At 29.8% G+C, this 15,963-nt stretch overlaps 2 protein-coding genes across 22 annotated transcripts; one reads left to right on the top strand and one right to left on the bottom strand.

Annotated features, from left to right (window-relative positions):
• Window positions 1-6,049: 6,049 nt before the first annotated feature.
• LOC126654449 (protein RALF-like 34) lies at window positions 6,050-6,842 on the bottom strand. The gene has a single exon (XM_050348304.2). It carries the CDS (start codon window positions 6,672-6,674, stop codon window positions 6,300-6,302), a length of 375 nt encoding a protein of 124 aa, XP_050204261.1. The 5' UTR covers window positions 6,675-6,842; the 3' UTR covers window positions 6,050-6,299.
• A 3,303-nt stretch (window positions 6,843-10,145) lies between these two features.
• Window positions 10,146-15,260, top strand: LOC126656132 (uncharacterized). 21 transcript variants are annotated; one of them, XR_008789469.1, is made up of 10 exons: window positions 10,159-10,590; window positions 10,693-10,746; window positions 10,849-10,907; window positions 11,109-11,148; window positions 11,248-11,327; window positions 12,030-12,087; window positions 12,950-13,242; window positions 13,723-13,970; window positions 14,198-14,283; window positions 14,985-15,260. XR_008789469.1 is itself a non-coding variant. In XM_056103628.1 (8 exons), the coding sequence occupies exons 5-7, from the start codon at window positions 12,990-12,992 to the stop codon at window positions 14,261-14,263; spliced, it is 567 nt and encodes a 188-aa protein (XP_055959603.1). In that variant the 5' UTR covers window positions 10,165-10,590; window positions 10,693-10,746; window positions 10,849-10,893; window positions 12,030-12,087; window positions 12,950-12,989; the 3' UTR covers window positions 14,264-14,288; window positions 14,985-15,260. The 21 variants fall into 21 exon arrangements, 6 of the variants coding, with proteins under 6 accessions (XP_055959608.1, XP_055959603.1, XP_055959605.1 ...); XR_008789470.1 differs by having other exon boundaries at window positions 14,965-15,260; XR_008789467.1 differs by having other exon boundaries at window positions 14,198-14,288; window positions 14,965-15,260.
• Window positions 15,261-15,963: the final 703 nt, after the last annotated feature.

The raw sequence follows: 15,963 nt of genomic DNA, 5'->3' as shown, positions 1-15,963 counted from the left end.
AGGGCTCTAAAGAGTTTCCACGAAGTAGGTTGGTTCACTAATTGGTTCAATTTGGGTCAATCCATATCCAAAACTACCGTCATGCTTCACTCCTAAGTATCTAGTCTCATAAGCTTAATTTATTTATAAATTATTCGAGTTTTGATGAACTGTAAATTAAACAATAAAAAATTATTTTATTATTTAAATAAAAATATCTAAATTATCATATATATGAGAAAAACAGTATCAATTTTGCCCTTATTGATTACATGCAAAAGTATTATGTTCCATTTTAACGGGACGACAAAAGTATTATATAATAAAAAAAAACATATTAATTAAATGTTGTAACTTTTAAACAAATAGAATTACATTAATGTTTGTTTTATATTTTGAGCTGGAGACTCAACCTTTATCTTGTCCTAAGATCAAAGAGCAAATTTAGTTAAATACTAGGGTCAATCATTCAATAATATTAAAGCTATCGTCAATATTAATCTAGTTTTATCAATGGATTGATTATTAATTTTAATATGAGAAACCCCAGTTGGGCATACTACAATCACTTGATAATTCAAAAATAGTGAGATTTAAAATTTTATTTAAAGTGGATTGGTTTCAACTTTCAATATAGTAATTTTAGTTTTGTTGATGTATGCATTATTGTAATGCTTACATGAAGAATGTTCTTGATTCTACTTTACATTGATTGATGAATGAGGTAATGGTCATACAAAGCACAAATGGATTTGTAAAAATGGGTTATTTTAGGTAAATATTTTTGTCACTTATCCTTATTTGGATATCTATTCAATTTTAGGATAAAAACTAAAACGTATATCCCACTACAGAACCTTCATCTAAAGTATCATGCAATTGGAGAGATATAAAATAGTGTGGAACTATTTGGATGTGGATAATTGTTAAAGAGAAGTTCAATGCTACTGTTGAGAACTAGACTTTGATCATTAGCCGGAAACCCAACCCACCAGTTTCAGTTGGACTAAAAGATTTATTTTTTTCTTCGAATTCGGATCAAATTTGAGTTCGAATTCACATTAAACTCTTTTTCATATGGCGGTCTTGGACTTTTATAATTTACTAGAGACCAAATAATCGCCGGTCTCCTGCCTCCATCCACCAGAATTCTCCTTATTCCGCCTCCAGAATGGATCCGGTCAATTATCCCTCCGTGAAAGAAATCAGTGAAAGGGAGAGAGCAATCAGAGAAAGGCCTAAGGATTTGAGGGACCCTACTCTAATCGGGCTTCGACCAGAAATTTCTTGGAGGAAATTTGTAAGGTCACCTATAAGAAATCAAGTGATAAGAGGTATGCTGGTCCGTAGAAGTTAATGCGGCCATGGAGGCCTTACTCAACATGAGAAGTCCCCATCTGGTTCCTAAGGATTATTATCAACTTTTTTCACAATGGCTCGTCAACAGATTAACAACTTGTGACGGTCATAAAACAATTAAAAATTACGCCGGAGTAACTCGATTGTTGACCACTGAGGGAACATGCCTAGCAGCAAATTGCCCTTATATTGGCATAAGAGCAACGTATTATGAACTAAGGCCCAGATCACCCTACTACGTCATCGCAGATGCCGATGAAGTTTCTGAAAATGTGGATGAAATTGAATTGCTTCGCTGGCTCAATGAAGGTCCGGTTGTTGCAACAATTCCGATGAGTGGAGCGTTGTATGACCTTCAATCTGGGGTAAGGAAATACTCCCTCCTATTATAATTCAAAACCTAAAATTGATTCAAATATTAAGGTGGTATGTTCTTGAAGCTATAAGTTTAAGAATATATCCGGATCCGGCATTCTATTCTTGAAGGACGGACTGGATATATAAGGTGTTTTATTATAATCCGTTATTTTAAAAATAAAAGAGATGCATGACTAATAAAATTCCATTTAACAAATTTACACTGTTTTTCTTTTTCTATTGGCATATATAAAATCTAAATTCATTTGAACAACATTCTGAAAATATATATATATATTATCATAATGAGTTTAAAAGAGCTTATTGCTTTTGCACTCCAAATAAGGCAGAAGTTGGTTTATCAGAAGGTTACGAGTAAGGGCCATTTTGTTGTGTGTTTTATAGATAAAACTTTTTTTCGTTCCATTGGCGTATTTGCAAAGCAACATTTTCATAGAGTTGCTTAAAATATCATAAGAGGTGTTTGGGTTACCAAAAGATGTACCTATTACTTTGCCTTGTGTCAGAAGCCATGAATTAATTTTGCTTGTATTGACACATTTTAAATTCTTGAAAGTTACTGATATTTTATTTTATCGTAAATATGATCATTAACCCGATAATAAAAAGAGACCAAATATAAAACAACTATAGAAAACAAAAACGATAAGACTAAGGAGAATTTATTTGACTAAATATTTAGAGTTTCTATTATGTTTTCTATAATTGTTTAAATGAAATTCTTTCAACACAAATATTAGCATTCTTGCTCTATTTAAAATCTGACGAATCGCCCCATAATAACTCGATCCAATCATGCCAAACACAATCACGAAAGATATGAATGTCAACTAAATACAAATTACAAATATAATTTTACAAGCTATCTTACCGGAATGTGTTTCGGGCTGCGATACAATTACGCAGTAGTATAGTGGGGCATCATTCATCATTAAGGTTAAATTCAAACATTGCAACTTTGAAAGAATCATCAATATCATCAGTCGTTTCTTTAAATTTTTCAGAGGTTTTTTTTAAGTTATTGGATTTAAGTTAGGGTTTATAAGCGCAGGTAGTAATTAAGAATTTGCAGGTGAGTTATGGACCCGGATAAAAAGAGCCACATTTTTATAAGCATGGTCTTGAGCAAGAGGTAAAGCGGGGTGATCTGCGGCAGCCGCCCCACCTGACCGGAGATCTAATAGAAAACGATGATATAAAACAATAACGACAAGGTTAAATTTAAATATTTTTACAAGCATCGTTTCAGTTTTATTGAGTTGTTCGTTCTCAATTAGGTTTATCTTAGAAACACACAATTGAAAATATAAATAAATACAAGAAATTAGAATAGTGATGGACGTTTTGACCTAGACAGATTTTGCCTTGTGCATTATCAATGGGATTTGGAAGATAATATAAAAGGATATGTAGTTCTATTGAAGAACTTAGAAAGTGATGAAAGATTGATTCCTGGAAAAACTCTAATTTAAGATATTACATTGAAAGTGCTTCATTTACAGAAGAAGCTTATAAAGCTGAGAGCTGATAGACTTAGTCAGAGAGAAGTGGTAAGGAGAAGAAAAGACAGTCCGAGAAAGCTGACCGTCCAGCCGCCGAATGATGCCCCACTATATTACTATGTAATTGTATCGCAGTCTCGAACACATTCTGGTAAGATAACTTTTAAAATTTTAGCTTGTAATTTATATTTAATTGTGATTCGTATCTTCTGTGAAGGTGTTTGGCATGATTGAGTCGAGATAACATTATGGGACAGTCTATTAGATTTCAAATATAGGAAGTATGATAATACTTGTGCCGAAATAATTTTATTTAAAAAACAATAGAAAACATAATAGAAACTCTGACTATTTAGCCAAATGGATTTTTCCTTCTTTTAATTTTATCGTTTTTGTTTTTTATAATTGTATTAGATTAGGTCTCCGGTCAGATGGGATGGCTGCCGTAACTCGCCACACCCTTCCTGAATTCCTCACAAATATTAGTGCTTTAAAGTATTAGTAAACTCTTATTTTATTCTTAAAAAAAGTAAATATATTACGAGATTTGTAATATTTTGATGGTATATTCTCAGATGTCAAGTCATTAATTAATGTAATATATGTTCCTTTTAACATTAAATTACATTATAAAATATACTGTTTTCAATAGAATTTTAATTGAGGAAAACTATTTTTAATAAATTATTATTTTATTAATATTTAATGTTTTTTATTATTTGATATTTTATACTTAAAAATCTATAATTATTAATTAAATATAAATATAATTACCCTAATTCATAATAAATGTAATTATCATAATTTGACGAGTCATACTACGAGCAACGTGTAAAACATGCAAGCGACACTAATAAGTAAAATAAATTTATATTAATTTTATTATTATGCATAATTTTTTATTTAAATCTATATCAACCAAACCAAACCGAAGGTAAAGTTTGGTTATCCGAACCAAAATTTTGAATACACAATTGGCGTGCTTTAGATTTCATTTTTCCCGTTAGTTTTATATTAAACCAAACTGAACCAAATCATGCTCATCCCGATTCAATTTGGATTGATTTGAGAGAAAATAATTAAAAAATATTAATCAGTAAATATTTTATAAATTGAATTTTAGGGTATTTTTGTTCGTGAATGGAAGCATTCACCCCATTAATACGCTTTATATATGTTATAAATAGATATAGATTAATTTTAATATAGATTTATAAAGTTTCAAGTCGAATTCATAGAAATGGATCAAACATTGTGTCTGAATTGGACTTGAACTGGATTGCACTGCATTTAAAGAGTTGGATTCTAACTTGAATTGGCTATATTGAGCTAAAGTGTTTAAAAGTCCAGAGAGTTTAATCAATCGGAATTATCATAATTTATCATAGACCATAATGGTTCATTGTTACAACTGACTGATATATTTAAGGGTTATAGAACCATTGGGCACATCTGAGCCCATATCCCAAAAGGCCGGCCCACAGCCTATTCTAAAATGTCTTGGGTTAGGGGCTTTTGGAACATGGGCCCAGATGGTCTAATTGTTACAGGCTTACAGCTGACTGATTTATGTAAGAGTCATAGGACCACTGGGCACATCAGAGCCTATGGCCAAAATTCCAATGCCTACCTAATGGAAGGAATATCTTAGATTAACATTTTCATTCGTACATGCTTAGCGGTCCAACCCATCACATTGGGGAAATAGTTTCATAATATAATACCAAATAGAATTTGTTTTAATGAAAGTCTGAAATTAAGGATGCAGGATGAGCAGCAGGGATTGGATATTTGTTTGGTCCGGTCAAGTTTGGTCCGTTTAAACCGGATTTGAATACTGTTTTTGGTATCACGTTCGGTCCAAATCCGAACTGATAGTAAATCTGTTTTTTGCGGACAAATGTAAACTTATAGAACTAATTATTTTTTTAATATAGAACCGATAAGTTCGATACGAGCCCCAAAAATAGTATTATAAGAGTTGGAAGGGAATGGTAAATATTAAATCTGAATCAAGAGCCGGCCCTGAACTTACATTTAAAAAAAATGTCAAGCGTGTTTATTGATATTATGTGTAGAATTGAAGTGAATGAATTGAACTTTTATTCAAAAAAAATCTATAAATTTTAAAAATTCACTAATAAAAATTTACACAACACAATTTTGCATTTGGTTTATTTTAGTATTGATTTGTCTTAAGAATCTAAATTTACATCATTTATCCAGAACTATTTCCTCCTACTCATTGTCAAATTCTTCTTCACTCGGTTTCTTTATAGTTCTTGTGGTTTATAAGAGTGTTTTCTTTTAGCCTTTGTTAAAAAAAAAAATTAAGAGTGTTTTCTTTCTCAAGAAAATAACACGACGATGATCACTTCACTTTTTGCAAAAGCTTTTCATAATAGTATTACTGATTTATAATTTGAGTATCGCCTAAAGCTTTTAAATAAATAAATTATATCATATGATATCTGATTTATATAATTAGAAGGTTTAAATTCGATCATTTTCATTTATTTAGTTAATAATATCTAGACACAAAAAATCACATTTTAAAAAATTCCAATAGTGTGCATGATATGTGAATTATAGTTTGGAAACCGTCAAATTATTTGTTTTTGATCAAATTAAAATCCAATGTAATCAAAAGAATAACAAACTTATTATTAATAATATCAATTGAAACTGACTGAAAATTAGCATTCTTTATCCACTACTTTACACATTGTAACATGTTCTCACATGCAAAACCACTGCTAATTACATTCCTGTTGAAAATAACACCAAATTTCTTAATAAACATAGCAGCACAATAAAAAAAACCAAGCAAATAAAACAATTAGCCAATGATTAAATAAATATCATAATTCTCTCCTGAAGAACAGAAAAACAATAATTGTTGCAGCCTAATCACCAATAAAAATACACATGGCAAGATAATTAATTAAAATCACCGACATAAAATTACAATACAAAACAATAATTATTAACCTAAAATAGCAAATCACACATTAAATTACTAAATCTAGAGCATTTTTACCAAATTTCTCACAAATTTCATATCCGCTACAATAATGTAGTTCATCTTCTGCAACGAGTGATCCTAGAACAGCCTCTAGTGTACGGATTAACAGCAGCTCTAGATTTGAAGCAGTTATGAGTGTAATAAGATCTTCCAGATCTCGGCGGACAAGGAATCCTATTAGCAGACAGAGCACCGTAGGATATGTAATAATGAAACCTCCTCCAAATCAAAGATCTACGGTCAGCGATTTCACCGTCATCATCGTCTCCGTCAACGTCAAAAAGATCTGACTCAGTGTTGTCCTCTAAATCGCCGTACATTGAGACGGCGCTCGCCATCGACGGCCAATCGGTGATGAGTTGAGCAGAGACGAGTCTAGATGAAGTTATCAGAGTGAGAACGAGTAGCAGAGCGAGTTTGTGAATCGCCATTTTAGAGAGAGAAGTTGAACTGAGGTGTGGTTTTAGAGAGAGAGAGAGATATGAGAGTTTAATGGAGAAGCTCACTCACATGGAGAAGGTGAGTGATTGGGTTACAGCTGGTGACATTATGATTTATGAATGCTATTAAACGCGTGGTGTGGTGGTCACTGCTAGTACGAGCCAGACAGACCTTGTTTGTTCAGGTGATAAAAAGGGTGGTTTAAGTTGTCTGCAATTGGTTTACTGGCCGTTGGATAAGTTTTGGGGTGGTATGTTTGAAACGTGGCGGAATCTGGATGGTCGATGACTATGGAGATGGAATTTTTTTGAATTGAAACGACGTCGGCTTCTTGTTTTGGACAGTGGGATGACCGATAATACGACAGAGATAGCTTCGGCGGGATGTCTTCAACTACGCGGCTGGTCAGAGACATGATTGGCCCCCCACTTTATGCTATTATACACTTATCCTTTATTTTCTTTATTTTTATTTATTTATAATTTTATTAATATTTATCATAATTAGAGATAAATACTATTCTATTTAATTTGATAAAATTTAAAATTAAAAGTAAATTAGATTAAATATTTATATATAATTTTAGTGTAAATTAATGACATTTACTATTTCTTCACTTTAATCCATTTTTGTTTGGTTTGATTCAGTTAAATATAGAAGTAGGTTGGTTAACATTACATACGATAAAAACCAAATTAAAATTTTGATTAATTTTTATTCATTCATGTTTAATTAATTACTTTTAATCAGTTAAATTCAATCAAATTAAATTAAAATTTAGTCCGAATTTGATAAACAATATTATTTTTTTGTTTCGTAGAATATTTTGTCCTCAAGATAATTTTATAGATTTAGATTGTGGGGACTTTTTATTTAAATATATATGTTTTTGTGTATCATTTTCATATTAATATTTTATCTTCAAAAAAATAAAATTATATTATATGAGCATGATTTTATGAGGATTGCCACAAAAGTTTCCTCCAATTGCTTGCAAGAAACCACTCATTAATTTAACAGTTCAATAATGTTTAAAAATCGAGACTTGAGGAGTCGGTTTATAGTGATCAATGAAATGATTTCATTTCCGAAAAAGAAGAAGAATAATATTTAAAAATGGCAAGAATAATAAAGCCGAGAGCCCATCTATTTTAGTCTTTAGACGGGGTTATGAATTAAGGCCATTCCATCAAGATTTGTCCAACTCTAAAACAAATGGATTGGGCTGGAATACACCCATCATAAGCAACGGGAATTGGGACCACGTTGGGCCTTAAAATTTGGTTTTGTTGCACTTACTAGACCCACTATATTTTATTTGGGCCTAAATCTGCAATCCGTAGTCTTTAGGACAAATTACATCCATTACTCTTTTTTTTAAAAAAAATTTAATAGAATTTTTTTATATTCAAATACATCTTTCAAATTTTTTATTTACACAAGAATTTAATTTTTTAAAAAAATCTGTCTAAAATTTGTAAAAAAGTCTACCAAGAGTGTATGTTTATAAGAAAATACAAAACATATTTTTATAAATAGTCTGGAGAAAAAAAATATTTTTAAAAAACAACTCTAGACTTTAACGCCAATTTAACATGGTAATATTTTAATGGCAAACAATAAAAAATAATTTATATAGAACATGCATGTTCACTGTATTACTATTACTCCATAGAGTCAATGATATATTAATATATGACCGAAAAAATCTAATTATTTATTCTATATTATTATATTCTTTAGTTACATAATAAAATTTAATTAATTAATTTAATTAAGGGATAACGCGGAATACAAATTTTACATGAAAATTTCTACATATATAATCAAGGAACTCGCACTTTATTAAATTTGGCTTACGTTTCTGTACTTTTTTAATAATTGAGGTAAATGGTGTATTCAATGTAATTATTTTTCTGCTGCATATTATAAAAAATATAAGCAGTAAAAAGTCTATGGAGTGTGAATTATTTAATATTCAAAAAAATTCATTTAAATTGAAATACATTTTATTATTATTTTTGAGGACCAGAAAATTTGATCAGAATTTTTTCAGTTTTTTCCCGAGATAATATAATAATATTATACAGAGCATTAATAAATTTAAGCCTGTTAAGTTATAATCAGAACTACCTACTGCACTATTGGAAAGAAATTATATTATTGTTTATACATATGACAACTAATGAGATAAAACTCAATCATTACTGAGCCTGAAAACCTCAGCTGTTTTGAGGTCAGTTTGTTCATTGTTTTTATTATCAAAACAGATTCCTCTCACTATGCAAATATAGTACTACTCGAAAAAAAAATACTGAGATTTACATGAAGTAAAATAATTTTTGTAGACTTATCTCATAAGAAATTTAATATATTTAAAAATAGCAAAGTTTGCTTATGTAAGAGTAATCTAAACAAGAATCCTCTATTAGTAGACAGAAACAAAACAAACCAAACTCAAATTCCAAATGCTCTAAGAATAAAAAATGAAATCAAAATACACATCCACACAAAATTAAACACAAATTTATATCATTCCTAAGAGTGTTTTAAAAACTGAATCAATGGTCAATTATAATACGATCATCAGTTCAACCAATAGTTCAATCGTTGATGCAATTAATTGAATAAGAAAAGATATTTATAGAATATATATGATAATTTTTTTTATATTACATGTCTGCATATTTAAATTTAAACAAATACATAAATTTTAACAAGTAAATATATTAACGAGATAGCTAGATTAACCCAAACAGTAAAAGCACGCCATATAAAACTAAAAAAATTCGATTCGAGCCATCATAAAAATAGGAGTAACATCATTTAATCATCTTTAGATAAAGAAAAAAAATACTAGTAAATTAGTTTCAGTCCAACCAATAAAGTATCATACTGTTTTTCGGTTTAACTAGTTAAATAATTTTTGATTTTTGTAATTTTTTAAAAGATGTTAAACTGTATTTTTAAGTTTTTTAAAGCATAAAAAATCAAACCGCGCTGTTTTTTGGTTTTTAGTCGAACTGGGCGGTTCTTGAAACACTAATTCGTAACTGGACTGATTGAACTAAGAATGCGTGTGGAAGTATTAATTTCATAACCTATAGTTTTAATGAAAGGGCACCGTCACAGCCACCCTTATTATAGCTTTCTTCACGAATTGTTTGGCAAAGTTGACAGAAAAAAAATGTATTTATGAAACCAAACTGTCACTCTCTATAGTGCCCTAAAAAGAGTTGAAAATTTGCAGAGTCCGTGTGGTTCTATAATTGAATTACACGACCAATATGTACAATCAATTCCCACAATTATTTTTTACAGATCATTACTGAATATTTATTTATTATATATTGTTTGATAATGGTGATTATGAGAATAAAATTGCAGACAACCTGAAAAGACTGAGTTCTACTGTGGCTATTAGGTTTGTCCATTTTAGGTAACTTATGGAGGCACTACACCAAAAAATTGTTTTGCCGGCAGAGTGATAGTGATGGTTTTAAATAATGCCCCTAATTAATAACAATAGAAGAGTTAACGACATTATTAGAGATGGTTTTCTATTTCGTAGGAAGATAACAGGGGTTTAAACCGTCTCTACCTATATGAAAGGTTAAAATGGGAATTTTCAAAAAATTTCTCAGCTATACAGATGCGATACTTTCACTGTAATCGTTTTTCTCATTCTCTCAGCTATTTCTTAAATTTTCTTTCACTTCAATCCATTTTTTTATTCATTCTCAACCATTCAAATACATCGATTCAGAGAATGTGAACGTTTAAATTGAGCTTTTTTCTCTTCTCTATTCAACAATCGATTTTTTCATGATTCAGTGATCCATTTTTTCATCGATTCAGCGATCCATTTTTCATCGATTCCGCATTGATATAGAGATATTGTTCACGGTATTAGGTTTTTTAACAGAGCTATCGTTCATCACTTTAAAGCTTTTTTCATTTCAATTAATTTTTTTAGGTTTCAATTGATTGATTTTGATTTTGTTTTAGGAATCTATTTCAATTTTTATTTTGAGCCATCTTTGGGCATATTATGTTCAATAGGTAAACCTTTTATAATCATTTTGCCTTTATTTGTGGGTTTTTCTTTAATTACAGCTTCTTACTTAGTTTTGAATTTAATTGGTTTTAATTTGAAATGTGTAGTTGTTAGGTTTTGTGCGAGTTTCAATTTTTCTGCTCCAGCAACGGGTTTGTCATTATTAGTAAGCTGCTCTTGTTTTATTATTATTTGATCTGTGGTATTACCTATGTAGATTATATAAGTGACTAGTTCATTATTTAACTTGTCTCTAGAATTTGAAATGCTTCAATACTTATTTATATTATTGATTTTCGTCTCGTTTTTATTATTTACTGTCTAACTGTATAAGGTAATAAGACTTGTTGTTATTGTATTGTATCAGATAAGTGTTTGCCAGCAATCTTCTATTTCACTGCTGCGTGGTGTGGACCCTATAAGCTCATATTCAATAATGATTACCTTAATTTGGATGTCATTTTTTATTTTAATGAATGTTTATTGGATATGAATTTGTTTTGCAGGCAAGTTCATATCCCCAATTCTTAAAGAGGAAAGTAACAAGTACCCTGACGTTACGGCATATAAGATCGATATCGACCAGGTATTTTGTGATTTATATTCTATTATCTAATTTGATGATTCCAGTTTTACTTTGGAGTACATGAATTCCTGTGTGAGACTTGGTAATCATTGTGATAATTTTTTAATATTTGTTGGGAATGAAACATGTGAACACCATTTGTTTATTTGAAATTGTGATAGCTTCTTTTACTTCATTTGTTTATTGGAAGTACTAAGATATTGCTACGTATGAAGAATACATCTATATAACATCCATAATGGTAGAAAATGGCGTTGTTAGTAGAATCTTTGCTATTAAATTTTGATTATTTGCCTTATTCTGAATTGCATATACTTTAAACTTTCATGGAGCTTGTTTTTCATTTTGTAGGCAGATAACAACGGTTTAAACCATCTCTACATATTATAACTTTCACTTTCATCGTTTTTCTCATTCTCGCTTTTACTTTAGTCCCATTCATTTTAAATGTTTTTTGTTCAAACTCAAATTGATTTTGATTTTAGGTTTCATATTCTGTTTCTGATTTTGAAAGACATCTGACCTTGATTTCTTCTTTGTTTACTGACAAAATTTGATTCAGAAACTCCCCGCTGAAACTAGCGGCATGTAAGGCTTTGATGTGTTGATTTTAGTGTTGGGTTTCTAAGTTTGAGTTTCTGATTTAGTATCAACAAATTTCAGGGGAAGTTAACAGTTTACACTGATTTACCTCATTTTCAGGTGAAGAACTGTTGTGGTTCATTCTGATTTTAGACTACTAACTTGTGCTTCTCATCAGGTAACTTTGCTTGCTGTCATTTCAGTGTTGTCATAGTGTTTGATTGTTTGTGCTATACTTCTTATCTTTCAGTTATACATGATAAAAAATGTTTTTAGCTGTATGAGTTTAGTTGAAGAACATTGTATGATATCTCTTAGAATATCACATTGTATGATTTTGAAAGACATCTGACCTTGTTTCAACTTCAATTGATATTTACAACTTTAAAAATGAGTAATCATCTGCTGAAATGTTGTTTTAAGTATATCATGATTGAATATTGTAGTATGTCATAAGTTGCCTCTGAATATGCGTTTACCCTGTTGATTAAACATGAATTGCTGAATCTTTTATGTTTTATGTTTTGTTTTATTTTGATCTCTTTTGTCAACTATAGATGTTTAGATTGTCAAATTTCCTTAATTGTTTAGATTGTCAATTTTTCTTAGTTGTTTAGATTTTCAACTTTCCTTAGTCATTTAGATTGCCATATATTTGCAAATATATACCATACTTATATTAATTATTCAGCTGAGATTAGGGGATGTGATTTATTTATTGCTGTAATTAAGGAGTTTTGTAGTATTAATTAATACATGAATTGCTGAATCTTTTATATTTTATTTTATTTTGGTCTTTTTTGTCAACTATGGATTTTAGATTGTCAACTTTCCTTAGTTATTTAAATTATCAACTTTCTTTAGTATTTTAAATTGTCAACTTTCCTTAGTTGTTTAAAAATTCTAGACTTTAGGAGTTTATTATAAATTCAACATTTTAAGTACTTAACTTTCTGAATGTTTCTGATTTACTGTGTATTATTATAAATGATTTAATATATAACTATGTGTTTTAATTATCTATTTTTATGTTTATATAGTGAATCTAGAGACGGAGTTTCATTGTTTTGGGTTTAAACAATGGTTCGAAAGTCTAGGCTTTTAAGTGGACTAAAGATGACAACGGCCAATTCTTCATCTGAAAATCAATCAGAACAATCTAACGCATCACACACTCGAGTACAACCTCGACAGGCTTTCCAAAGTCACAGTAGGACAGCAACCACATCATCTCTTTCTCAAATTCCACTTGAACAAGCTGCCAGAACGCCTCAGCCTCAAAGAAATCAAGATCCTCCACCAATTATAGAGGATGAATTCACTGAAATTATTGGTATATGTTATTTTTATACTTAATTTTTATTTTGGTACACTATTTTATTAGGCTTGTGTTTTTGGTTATACCTTCTTTTTTTTTTTTTATCAATCTGACTTATTATTATCTAATCTTTTGAAATTAAGTTAACATCAATGGTTGGATATCAACTGATTTATTTGACTTAACTTTTATTTCTTTTTGATTTTTTCATACTGCAAAAATGATATGTAATATAAGCATGAACTTTGTTTACAGCTTATTGTGATCAACTTTGGTTTATTTTTAAATGATTTTTGGCATTCCATGGCTTATCTGCTTAAGTATTATGATACATGATATGTCATTTGATATTATTTCCAATAAAATGATGATTGCATGAATATTTACTACATCACATACATGTTGCAGGTTTTTCCCCATTTTCCCTTTTTCACTGAAATTACTGGTTACTTAATTTTGATGCCTTGATTATTATTTTTTATTTGTTTTTTATAGATAATGTTGGAAGACGATATAGAAAGAGAGGAAGGACTACAATGGTGTCAGTGTGGAACCTGTCTGGTGATGAAAAGATATTTGTAGAGGTTGATAAATACGGAGTGCCTTGTACACAAGAAGCAGCAGTACTTGGATCTTTTCTTGGAACAATTGCAACAAATGGGACTCTTGCACCTATAAATTTTTCTAGATGGGATGACAAATATTTGAAACCGTTTTATCGCAAAATGTTAGCTGTTGTTGAGGTAATACATTTTCTAAATTCAATTTTTTAGTTTTTTATTTATTTTATATTGGCATCTAAATACATGTTATATTTTCTAGGGAAAGTTTGAATTTCCACCTGAGACGCGTAAATGGATACTTCAATCAATTATTTGTTTTGACTAAATAAATTTTAGGTGCCTACTTGTTAATGAATAATCTTATGATACTTTAGAATTCTAATTAGTTTAATATTATAAATTATTAGTTTAGTGATCGGGGTAGTGGTGGGAATGTGCAACATGATGTTTCATCTCGTTCAAGTCAAGGTTGATGTTTATGGAGCCTCTATTGGTAAGGTAAGATGATTCCGCTACTGAATTATGCTCTTTAGCTATGGATCTTTGGAATTGTATTATGTCATTTACAATTAAAATGTATGCACATGATTAGTCATATTTATCTTTGCTAGCTCTGACATACAAATGGTTAGTTCAAATTTTGAATGACAACATATCGTAATTGCTAAGGAAGACATGTACTTAATGTGAGTAATCTGCCCTTGAAAATTCACTATTAATTTCTGCGGGTGGGGGGAACATGCAGTGAAAGTGTTATGTACTGTTTTTTCAAACTTTTGTGAAAGTAACACTTATGTCCCTCTTTCGAAGATTAAATAACTATCTCCTCTCAACATTTTCTTCCATTAATGAAGTGAACACTTAGTTGAGCTTTTAAGCATATCCTGGCAGAAAGATCTTTCTTTTAGCTATAGCTTTTTGTTTTTGTTCTTGTTTTGATTAATTTGTTGATGAATTGAATTATGGTTTAACTTACTATTTTTGATGTTGATTAAAGGTGGAGTATGTACAGTGATAGTTTTCTGTTGTTTTTATTCTTTTTGTGGGCTTATAGGATCTGATTCTAGTTCTTGCTTATGCATGCAGTATAACCGTTTCTTTTCCTTGTTTGATCAATTGCAATATTCATTTGAACTAATTTTCTGTATTCTTTTGGATTTTGATGTATTTTAAGAGACCAAGTGTTGGATGCAGGGAGATGAATATAGGTATTGCGGATTCGGGATTGAATGAGATTGTTTGAACAATCGGATCAGCTTAAAGATTTTGAGAAGGCAAAGGGCCAAAAGATGGTAGAAAATGAAGAAATGTTTAGCTTAAATGTGTAAATCTTGATATTTTTAGTTTTGATATTTTTGAAACAATACATTCTAATACTAGCTAGTCTCCTACTTAGTTCAATTGATGATGCTAATTTGAATGTTTTGGCCTACGACAGTATAAATACAAATTTTTGTATTTGCTTTGCTATTGAAGTTTAAACTTTTGAATTTTCCTATTACATTCAGATGATATGTTATACAATTTAATGTTTTAGATAAAGAACTTTTCATATTCCTAAATTTAGAAAAAGAAAAATTAGCTTGTAGGGGCGGTCATAACTGCCCCTTATAAACTGCATCTACCATAGCATCTCCTGACGGTTAATACAACCGTCGCTATATATAAGAATGTGATCAAATAGGGTATTGCTCATAGAGACGGTTATAACCGCCTCTATAAACCGTCTCTAAAATATTACATACCCCGGCGGTTGTCATAACCGTCTCTAAAACATAGCGACGCTGAAAAGAAGGACGCTTTTGAGGCGGTTTGGAAGACTGTCTCTATGTTTTATTTTTATTTATTTATAATTTTATTAATATTTATCATAATTAGAGATAAATACTATTCTATTTAATTTGATAAAATTTAAAATTAAAAGTAAATTAGATTAAATATTTATATATAATTTTAGTGTAAATTAATGACATTTACTATTTCTTCACTTTAATCCATTTTTGTTTGGTTTGATTCAGTTAAATATAGAAGTAGGTTGGTTAACATTACATACGATAAAAACCAAATTAAAATTTTGATTAATTTTTATTCATTCATGTTTAATTAATTACTTTTAATCAGTTAAATTCAATCAAATTAAATTAAAATTTAGTCCGAATTTGATAAACAATAT

Source organism: Mercurialis annua, linkage group LG7 (assembly GCF_937616625.2).
Source record: "Mercurialis annua linkage group LG7, ddMerAnnu1.2, whole genome shotgun sequence".
Taxonomy (NCBI): domain Eukaryota; kingdom Viridiplantae; phylum Streptophyta; class Magnoliopsida; order Malpighiales; family Euphorbiaceae; genus Mercurialis; species Mercurialis annua.
Note: the sequence above shows the minus strand (reverse complement) of the source record. Positions and strands in the feature narration are given on the sequence as shown.